At 49.3% G+C, this 10,178-nt stretch overlaps 1 protein-coding gene across 1 annotated transcript in view; it reads left to right on the top strand.

Moving 5' to 3' along the window:
• Positions 1-10,009, top strand: part of ERBB3 (erb-b2 receptor tyrosine kinase 3) — a 17,935-nt gene extending 7,926 nt beyond the window's left edge. The window contains exons 10-28 of the mRNA XM_046674369.1: positions 1,531-1,604; positions 1,779-1,869; positions 2,131-2,336; positions 2,543-2,675; positions 2,875-2,965; positions 3,178-3,332; positions 3,971-4,024; positions 4,384-4,525; positions 5,130-5,249; positions 5,376-5,474; positions 5,649-5,834; positions 5,978-6,133; positions 6,382-6,457; positions 6,633-6,779; positions 6,872-6,969; positions 7,063-7,251; positions 7,412-7,483; positions 7,966-8,260; positions 8,445-10,009. Of these exons, the coding sequence (XP_046530325.1) occupies positions 1,531-1,604; positions 1,779-1,869; positions 2,131-2,336; positions 2,543-2,675; positions 2,875-2,965; positions 3,178-3,332; positions 3,971-4,024; positions 4,384-4,525; positions 5,130-5,249; positions 5,376-5,474; positions 5,649-5,834; positions 5,978-6,133; positions 6,382-6,457; positions 6,633-6,779; positions 6,872-6,969; positions 7,063-7,251; positions 7,412-7,483; positions 7,966-8,260; positions 8,445-8,971 (2,911 nt within the window). The 3' untranslated portion in view covers positions 8,972-10,009. The remainder of the gene's footprint in view (positions 1-1,530; positions 1,605-1,778; positions 1,870-2,130; positions 2,337-2,542; positions 2,676-2,874; positions 2,966-3,177; positions 3,333-3,970; positions 4,025-4,383; positions 4,526-5,129; positions 5,250-5,375; positions 5,475-5,648; positions 5,835-5,977; positions 6,134-6,381; positions 6,458-6,632; positions 6,780-6,871; positions 6,970-7,062; positions 7,252-7,411; positions 7,484-7,965; positions 8,261-8,444) is intronic.
• Positions 10,010-10,178: the final 169 nt, after the last annotated feature.

Below are 10,178 nucleotides of genomic sequence, written 5' to 3'. Positions count from 1 at the left end.
GTGTGTGTGTGTGTGTGTGTGTGTGTGTGTGTGTGTGTGTGTGTGTGCGTGTGCGCGCGCGAGAGAGAGAGAGAGAGAGAGAGAGAGAGAGAGAGAGAGAAACATTAGGGCCACCTGTTTTCTTTTGACAGAATTTTAGATCCACACTGAAGTTGCAAAAATGGTGTAAAGATTTCCCATATGCTCTTTAGTAAAGTCCCCCAAATTTTAACATTATACCACATGCCACATGCTTTAGAAATTCTCTCTCACTATACACACACACTATATACTCTTATTTCTCTGAACCACTTGAGGGTAAATTTCCAGACATGGTGACCCCTTACCCCAGTTATGTTTCAATGTGTATTCCTTAAAAACGTTTTCCTCCATAACCACAGTACAATTGTTTAAATCAGGAAATTAGCATTGATACAAAATGTTATCTAATCTACAGACCTTATTCATATTTCGTTAATTGTCCTACCAATGTCCTGGATCATACATTACTTTTAGTTACGTCTCTTCAGTCTCTTTTAATCTATAATTGTTCATGGCGTTGATGAGTACAGGTCAGGTAATAGGTAGAATGTTCCTGAATTTGGGTTTGTCTGATGTTTCCTCATACTTAGATTTAAGTTATGCATTTTTTTTAAGATTGGCACCTGAGCTAACAAGTGTTGCCAATCTTCTTCTTCTTCTTTTTCTCTCCAAATCCCCCCAATACAATAGTTACATATTTTTAGTTGTGGGTCCTTCTAGTTGTGGCATGTGGGACGCCACCTCAGCATGGCCTGATGAGCGGTGCCATGTCCGTGCCCAGGATCCGAACAAGTGAAACCCTGGGCCTCCGAAGCGGAGGGCATGAACTTAACCACTTGGCCACAGGACCGGCCCCAAGTTATGCATCTTTGATAGGACTAGTACAGATGTACTCTCAGCGCAGCCTATCAAGGAGGCACATGTTGATTTGCCCCATCACTGGTGGTGATATCTCTGGTCACTTGGTTGAGGTGCTATCTGCCAGGATTTTCTACTGTAAAGTTAGTATTTTTCCCTTTGCAATGAAAATAAGTATCTTGTGGGGAGATATTTGCCTGAATCAATTTTTACAAGCAGAGTTGCCAAATGAGGATTTTCTAATTCCGTTATTCCTTCTGCATTTATTTGTCGGCATTCTAGTGTTAGGAAGAGTCTTCTCTTCCTATTTATTTATTTAATCTGTGTGGGTACTTGTTTTAGTCAATGGTTTATAATCTCTTACAATCATGTTGGTGTTCAGTTGTCCCTGATCTGGCTATTGGAGCCCCCTTCAAGCTGGCTCCTGTGTTCTTTGGGCTTGTACCCTTAATTCTTTGAGCAGTTCCTCACTTTTTTGTACAAGATGCTGTAGGCTCATGTTATGTTTTTCCTGCCCCTGCCATTCTCCAAGGAGGCCTGTTTTCATTTAGTGGACAATGCTACTTAGAAACTAAGTTCTGAGGCTAGGCAGGCTCATTGCTACAGGATTATACCTCTGCCTTGTTGACTGGTTTTTACCATTCCCTCCAGAGACCCCTGGCACAAGATCCCTGCCCTGGACCCTGAGAAGCTCAACGTCTTCCGGACAGTACGGGAGATCACAGGTGAGTGGGAGCAGAGGCTGTGCTTTCTGAGAGGAATAGATGAGCCACAAGCACAAACTGTGGTATAACCCTTGGGCAAATCTTGTCCCAAGCAACAGGGGAGAGACCAGGAGAACCTGAGGAAGAGGAAGGGGAGAAAGCTCCCTGCTCATGTGCCTCTCTCCAACCCCTCAGGTTACTTGAACATCCAGTCCTGGCCTCCCCACATGCACAACTTCAGCGTCTTTTCCAACCTGACAACCATTGGGGGCAGAAGCCTCTACAAGTGAGTAGAGGGTGTGGAGTTGGTAGCATCTCCAGGCAATGAAGACTGTTTCTTAGGCATCCTTGAGTGAAATTCAAGGCATTGTCTCATAAGCAGGCCCAAAGGGTCAGAGAGTTTGATGGGGAAAAGGCGAAAGGAGTGGGGAACCCCTCTCAGTGGGTGTGACTTGCCCAGAGCAAAGTTGCTGAATGAAAATGAATCCACTGCATGGTCTATTTTCCCTTTGTAGTCTCTCCTCTCATCCTGTCTCCTTGCTTTCAGCCGGGGCTTCTCATTGTTGATCATGAAGAACTTGAATATAACATCCCTGGGCCTCCGATCCTTGAAAGAAATTAGTGCTGGGCGTATCTACATAAGTGCCAATCGGCAGCTCTGCTACCACCATTCTCTGAACTGGACCAGGCTGCTTCGTGGGCCTTCGGAAGAGAGACTAGACATCAAGCATAATCGGCCTCGCAGAGACTGCAGTGAGGGAAAGGGCCCACTGGGTGGCGGAAAGAGGGAGTCAGGGAGGAGAGGGGTATAAGACTGTTCTGCCCTGGAAGTGGGAGTAGGGGTGGGGTTGGAGCCAAGGAGAGGGGGATGTTAGGCTAGAAGCAGCAATGAGGAAGAGTCCAGGAGAGGGCTTGTTAGGAGACCTCAGACTCCTCCTAACCTACCCCTTCCTTTCTAGTGGCAGAGGGCAAAGTGTGTGACCCACTGTGCTCCTCGGGGGGATGCTGGGGCCCAGGCCCTGGTCAGTGCCTATCCTGTCGAAACTACAGCCGAGGAGGTGTCTGTGTGACCCACTGCAACTTTCTGAATGGGTACAGTGAGGGGAGAGCAAATCAAGGGGTGGGGAGATGGAACCCTGGGATGGAGCTGTTCAGGTGGCACCTGAAAGCCTTGAGACAACTTTCTGCATATGCCTTGGTGGGAGTGAGGTAGGAGACCCTGAGGTTGGGGGATCAGGACATGAAGGTCAGGACTTAGAAGTGACCCCCCTCCCTTTACTGCCCACTGCAGGGAGCCTCGTGAGTTTGCCCATGAGGCTGAATGCTTCTCCTGCCACCTGGAATGCCAACCCATGGAGGGCACCGCCACATGCAATGGCTCGGTAGAGTAGCAGCACCAGCATCTCTAAGGGAGGGTGGGGCAATGCTGAAGGGTCTAGGGAATGATATGGCCAATCTCAAGGCCAGCACAGGGAGGCCAGAAAATGATAGGGTCTGAGGATGGAGGATCCTCAATGGCTGGGTTGGTCCTTGCTGGGAGGTATGGAATTGACCTGGGGGTCTCATTCTTCCTGACCTTTTCTCTTCCACCCAGGGCTCTGATGCTTGTGCCCAGTGTGCCCATTTTCGTGATGGGCCTCACTGTGTGAGCAGCTGTCCCAATGGAGTCCTCGGTGCCAAGGGCCCCATCTACAAGTACCCAGATGCCCAGAATGAATGTCGGCCCTGCCATGAGAACTGCACCCAGGGGTCAGTGATGGGATGATAAGAGGAGTTCGGGGGAGGGGTAGGAGCACAGAACTGGGGGGAAAGAAGAAGGTGAGGGGAGCAGAAAGAAGAAAGGAACTATGATTTAAGAATCATTCCCAGGGCCAGCCTGGTGGTGCAGTGGTTAAGTGTGCACGTTCCGCTTTGGCAGCCCGGGGTTCGCCGGTTCGGATCCCGGGTGCGGACATGGCACCACTTGGCAAGCCATGCTGTGGTAGGCGTCCCACATATAAAAAAGTAGAGGAAGATGGGCACAGATGTTAGCTCAAGGCCAGCCTTCCTCAGCAAAAAGAGAAGGATCGGCGGCAGTTAGCTCAGGGCTAATCTTCCTCAAAAAAAATCATTCCCAGTGTGTAGTGGAGGACTGGAGAAAGGAAAACTCAGTAACAGCACAAAATTACACCACAGTTTTGGGAACCTGGAATCACCTCAGCTCAGGGTAGTTTTCATTCAAGAGAGGGCCTTAGGGGGAGGGTTGGTGAGCTAGAGATGGGGCCATGTTTTGCGATATGCCTTGGGCTCCAGGATAGGACATCATGGTAGGGTCTGAAACAATCTTGTATGTTGAGGCTGCTGGAATTCTCCCAGCTCCCATTTAAGGAGGTGACTTTCTTCTCCAGGTGTAAGGGACCAGAGCTACAAGACTGTTTGGGCCAAACACTGGTACTGATCAGGTATGATGGGCCTGGAGATTGAGGAAGCTGGGGATATTTGGGAGAGAAGCTAGGTAGAGGGCAGCAGCCTGCTGAGCAGCGTTGAGCATTCATTCTGGCCTTCTATATACAGTCCACTATCACTAGACTTGGACACAAGAATCCAGGCTTCTGGCCTTCCCTTCCTAAAATTAACTTGCAGTAGCGGGGGTGGGGGGGAGTGTCCAAATTTAGGTTAACTTCTTCAGTGCTCAAGGATATATGTGTGTGTGAATGTTACTTTCTTGCCCCAGATCTGCACTACACCTTTAGTACAGCTATAGATGACATTTGTAAGGGAGGTGTAGACCCAGGATAATGCTGATTTCTTTATCCCACAGCAAAACCCACCTGGCAATGGCTTTAACACTGGTAGTGGGATTGGCGGTGATTTTCCTGATCCTGGGTGGCTCTTTTCTCTACTGGCGTGGGCGCCGGATTCAGAATAAGAGGGCTATGAGGCGCTACTTGGAACGGGGTGAGGTGAGTGCCTGGCTTCCTCTTGAAAGATATCCTGTACATCACTCTTTAAGAGCCTCCTCCTTCCTCAGAGACTTGATCCCTGTCTTCAAGGAGGTAGTATGGTCCACTAGAAAGAACTCTGGCCAGAGAAATGGGAGACATGCATTCTAGTCCCAATTTTGCCATGAATTTGCCACATGACTTGGGAGAAGGTCCTTTCATTCTCTGTGCCTCAGTTTATGCATGTTTACAGAGGAAATAATAACATTCACCCTTACAAGATGGCTGTAAGGGTGAAAGGGGATGATGCATGTGAAAGTGCTTTGAAAAGCACAGAATTCTATAAAAGTACTCAAGGTGATAGTATTACCGACTCTCCCCACTTCCCCCATCAAAGGAAAAACCCAACCCTCTTGATTCCTGACCTCATGAACACAACTTCCTCAGTCCTCAGGGTCTGTTATTCCCCACTATGCCTGCAGTGCTTTCCAAGACCAAAAGACAATTCCTCTTCCCGCTCCCACCCTTTGGGCTTTGCTGCTCTTGGCGTCCACCTATAGGGAAGGGGCTGGAGTGGGACATGGGGTGGGCTTGCCTGAGTACCTCCTTCCCATCTGTTCCTCAGAGCATAGAGCCGCTGGATCCCAGTGAGAAGGCTAACAAAGTCTTGGCCAGAATCTTCAAAGAGACAGAGCTGAGGAAGCTTAAAGTGCTTGGCTCAGGCGTCTTTGGAACTGTGCACAAAGTAAGTGGTCCACAGGAAGTCTGGGGAGGTGGGGAAAGGATCTAGGGCAAAGGGGAGAAAAGATTTAGGGAAACGACTAGCCTGGGGAGAATGACCTTAGGCTGACTCCTGCCCCAAACTTCCCAGGGAGTGTGGATTCCTGAGGGTGAATCAATCAAGATTCCAGTCTGCATTAAAGTCATTGAGGACAAGAGTGGACGGCAAAGTTTTCAGGCTGTGACAGATGTAAGTGAAGGAAGGGTATTCTGTATGCCACTAGATACAGTTATGCAGAAGCATGGTTCTGTGTTAGCAGATACTAGATTAGCAATGTTGATGTCCATGAATGTTGGAGGGAGCCCTGGGCTGGATATCTGTGAAGCTATTTGTTCCCTAGCTAACCCCTCTTCTGTGTCTTAGCATATGCTGGCCATTGGCAGCCTAGACCATGCCCACATTGTACGGCTGCTGGGACTGTGCCCAGGGTCATCTCTGCAGCTCGTCACTCAATACTTGCCTCTGGGTTCCCTGCTGGATCATGTGAGGCAACACCGGGAGGCGCTGGGGCCACAGCTGCTGCTCAACTGGGGAGTACAAATTGCCAAGGTGAGAGGAGCCTGGAGGAGTTCTACGATAGAACTGCCTGGCTGGGGAGGGTGACGTTCTAAGAGGTGCCTTTAGGGTTTGGGGTGATTCTGGATCTCAAAGACCAGTTCCCTCGACTTTGAGAATACCTCCTTTCCCTATAGGGTATGTACTACCTTGAGGAGCATGGTATGGTGCATAGGAACCTGGCTGCCCGAAATGTGCTACTCAAGTCACCCAGTCAGGTTCAGGTGGCGGATTTTGGGGTAGCTGACCTGCTGCCCCCTGATGATAAGCAGCTACTACACAGTGAGGCCAAGGTGAGGTGACACAAAAGTCTGGGTAAGGAGGTGGGGGAGGAGTGAAGCATGGGGATAGGGAGCCGTCAGTGGTGTCTTTCAGAGGCAAGCAGATGTTGCGTGGTCAGTTCAAGGACAGGAGCCTGGAAATGCCAGAAATATAAGTTCAGAGAGCAACAAAGAGAAGAATGATAAAGAACTTGGGGGTTAGAAATGCAAAGAAAATTTGTGGAACTCAACTGGTAACACCTTTGTCTTTAATCCCTCAGACTCCAATTAAGTGGATGGCCCTCGAGAGTATCCACTTTGGGAAATACACACACCAGAGTGACGTCTGGAGCTATGGTCAGTCCATCTGGATGCCCTCCACACCATCACTGGCCCAGTTGCCTTTTGAGACCCCGCCTTCGAATCTCTTAAGCCCTTCAGATCCTTGTGTCAGATCAAGCTCTGCCTTCCCTTCATCTTCATGTCCATGTCTACTATGCTGCCATCAACTGGTCATGTCTTCCTATACCAGGTGTGACAGTTTGGGAGCTGATGACATTTGGGGCAGAGCCCTATGCAGGACTGCGACTGGCTGAAGTACCAGACCTTCTGGAGAAAGGGGAGCGGTTGGCACAGCCCCAGATCTGTACCATTGATGTCTACATGGTCATGGTCAAATGTGAGTTACCTGCTGATCTCAGGCATTTTCTAACTGACTTCCCTCCCTACTACACTCCTATCTTATGGCTCTGCTACCTACATTTTACCCAGGTTGGATGATTGATGAGAACATTCGCCCAACCTTTAAAGAACTAGCCAATGAATTCACCAGGATGGCTCGAGACCCACCACGGTATCTGGTCATAAAGGTCAGTAGGGATTAGGAGGTTTCAAAGAGATTCAGAGAAAAGATTGACTTGGCTGGAACCGAGATCCACCTTAACGATCCCCTGCCCCTACAGAGAGAGAGTGGGCCTGGAAGTCCCCCTGGGGCAGAACCTCCCGCTCTGACAAACAAGGAACTGGAGGAAGTAGAGCTGGAGCCAGAACTAGACCTGGACCTGGACCTGGAGGCGGAGGAGGACAGCCTGGCGACAGCACTGGGCTCTGCCCTCAGCCTGCCAGTGGGAACACTTAATCGGCCACGTGGGGTAAGTCACTGTCCAGTTACCCAAGCAATTGCACCCTGAGCCCTCTGCACACCTGTACCCTCATGAACCCCACAGATACCCAGATTAACTATTCAAAAGCTCCCATGGTGAGTAAATTCCTCCCTTTATCTAAAACTCTTGCTTACTTTTTTCATCCTAGAGCCAGAGCCTTTTAAGTCCATCATCTGGATATATGCCTATGAACCAGGGTAATCTCGGGGAGGCTTGCCAGGTAAGGCCTGTCTCTTTAAGGGGCTGATGAGAGGGTGGGTGGCAGAGAGTCTTAGGATCTATAGGGGTTGTGGGAAACTTTAGAAACCCCTGAGGTTTAATCGGTGTCCTACAAAAAAGAAGACAGTGAACAACCCAATCTCTTTCTTTTTTTTTGTTTGTTTGTTTGGGTTTTTTTGAGGAAGATTAGCCTTGAGCTAACTGCTGCCAATCCTCCTCTTTTTGTTGAGGAAGACTGGCCCTGAGCTAACATCCGTGCCCATCTTCCTCTACTTTATATGTGGGACGCCTACCACAGCATGGTGTGCAAAGCGGTGCCATGTCCACCCCCGGGATCCAAACTGGCAAACCCCGGGCCGCCGAAGCGGAATGTGCGCACTTAACCGCTGCACCACCGGGCCAGCCCCCACAATCTCTTTCTAAACAAATATCTATTCTTTCCTTGTCTCTGTGTAAATCTCCATGTATTATTTTCCTCCTCAGGAGTCTGTAGTTTGTGGCAGTAGTGAACGGTGCCCCCGTCCAGCCTCTCTGCACCCAATGCCACGAGGACGCCTGGCATCAGAGTCATCAGAGGGCCATGTGACCGGTTCTGAGGCTGAGCTCCAGGAGAAGGTGTCAATGTGTAGAAGCCGGAGCCGGAGCCCACGGCCACGTGGAGACAGTGCCTACCATTCCCAGCGCCACAGCCTGCTCACTCCTGTCACCCCACTCTCTCCACCAGGGTTAGAGGAAGAGGATGTCAATGGTTATGTCATGCCAGATGCACATGTCAAAGGTGCCTGACTCTTCCTAGGGCTTTCCTCAAATCTTTCTCTAATCCCCTTTCTTCAGGCTCCTCTTAATCCTTTTATCTTCTCTGATCATATGCCTCCCTATTCATTTTTTCCTAACTTTCCCCCACCCCCCTGCCTATTACCATGAAGTTCTCCATATACCTAGCCTCTCTTCTCAACCCTCAGGTACTCCCTCCTCCCGGGAAGGCACCCTTTCTTCAGTGGGTCTCAGTTCTGTCCTGGGTACTGAAGAAGAAGATGAAGATGAGGAGTATGAATACATGAACCGGAAGAGAAGGCGCAGTCCTCCTCGTCCTCCTAGGCCAAGTTCCCTTGAGGAGCTGGGTTATGAGTACATGGATGTTGGATCAGACCTCAGTGCTTCCCTGGGCAGCACACAGAGTTGCCCACTCCACCCTGTGCCCATCATGCCCACTGCTGGCACAACTCCAGATGAGGACTATGAATATATGAATCGGCGACGTGGTGGAGGAGGTCCTGGGGGGGATTATGCAGCCATGGGCGCCTGCCCAGCAGCTGAGCAAGGGTATGAAGAGATGAGAGCTTTCCAGGGGCCTGGACACCATGCCCCCCATGTCCATTATGCCCGTCTCAAAACTCTACGCAGTTTAGAAGCCACTGACTCTGCCTTTGATAACCCTGATTACTGGCATAGCAGGCTTTTCCCCAAGGCTAATGCCCAGAGAACATAACCCGTGTTCCCTGAGGTACTCAGGGAGCATTTGATGGCAGCTAGTGCCTCTAGAGGGTACCCCTCTTCTCCCTAGTCCCTCTCCCCCACAGGTCTCAGCCCCATTTCCCCAGTCCTAGACAATTCCATTCAACCTTTGGAGGCTTTTTAAACACTTGGAGGACACAACATTCTTGTGGTATGTAGCCAGCTGTGCACTTTCTCCTCTTTCCCAATCCCATTCCTCAGCTTCGTCAGGGGAACTCCCTGGAGATATGAAGGATTACTCCCTATGTCCCCCTCTCTCAGACTTGTTGAGACCAGGCTGTAAGGAGTGACTTTGTTTCCCGTCAGCATCCTAAGGAAGAGGAAAGGGGGAAAACCCGCAAGGGAAAGAAAATTTTGGCTCATGACTCTTAACCCCCTGGAAAGAATGGGAAGCTTAAAATCTTGAGGAACAAAGAAGGAGGTTAGGAGTAGATATTAATTACTATTAATTGAGCATTTACTGTGTGCCAAGCATCATGCTGAACTTTACCTACATTATCTCAGTTAATCCTTTTACAACAATTCTATGAGCTAGGTATTATCTCATTTCACAAATAAGGAAACTGAGCCTTAAAGAGATTAAGTCAATTAAGTGGCATGTCCAGGGGTCAAAATCTTCCAATGCATATGGTCTTACTGTAAGATAGCAAGGAAAACCTGTGTAAGGCAGAGCCCTTGTAATGGGCATTGTCTTGTTTTTGCACTGAATCAAGTCTAACTCCTACAACCACAGCCTCCTACACCCAGACTTCTCATACAGGAAGCAAGGGGAAGGGGGTGGTCAGAAGGAAAAATAACTGGACATCTTTGTGTAAACTATAATCTACATGTGTTAGAAATGATCTCCACTTCTTATCTAAGGGGCAGATCCACAAGGGTCCCAAGAGCTGGGGTTTTTTTTTTTGTTTCTTTTTTTTTGGTGATGAAGCTTGTCTCTAAGCTAACATCTGTTGCCAATCTTCCTGTTTTTGCTTGAGGAAGACTGTCCCTGAGCCACATTTGTGCCCATCTTCTGTCTATGTGGGACACTGCCACAGCATGGCTTGATAGCGGTACACAGGTCCACACCCAGGGTTCCAAACCTGCGAACCCCGGGCCACTGAAGCAGAGGACACCAACTTAACCACTGTCACCCGGCTGGCCCCCCAAGAGCCACTTTTAGAAACTATTCTCATCCCGTA

This window comes from Equus quagga, chromosome 1 (genome assembly GCF_021613505.1).
Source record: "Equus quagga isolate Etosha38 chromosome 1, UCLA_HA_Equagga_1.0, whole genome shotgun sequence".
Lineage (NCBI taxonomy): Eukaryota > Metazoa > Chordata > Mammalia > Perissodactyla > Equidae > Equus > Equus quagga.
The sequence above is the reverse complement of the archived record's forward strand: the minus strand, read 5'-3'. Positions and strand labels throughout refer to the sequence as shown.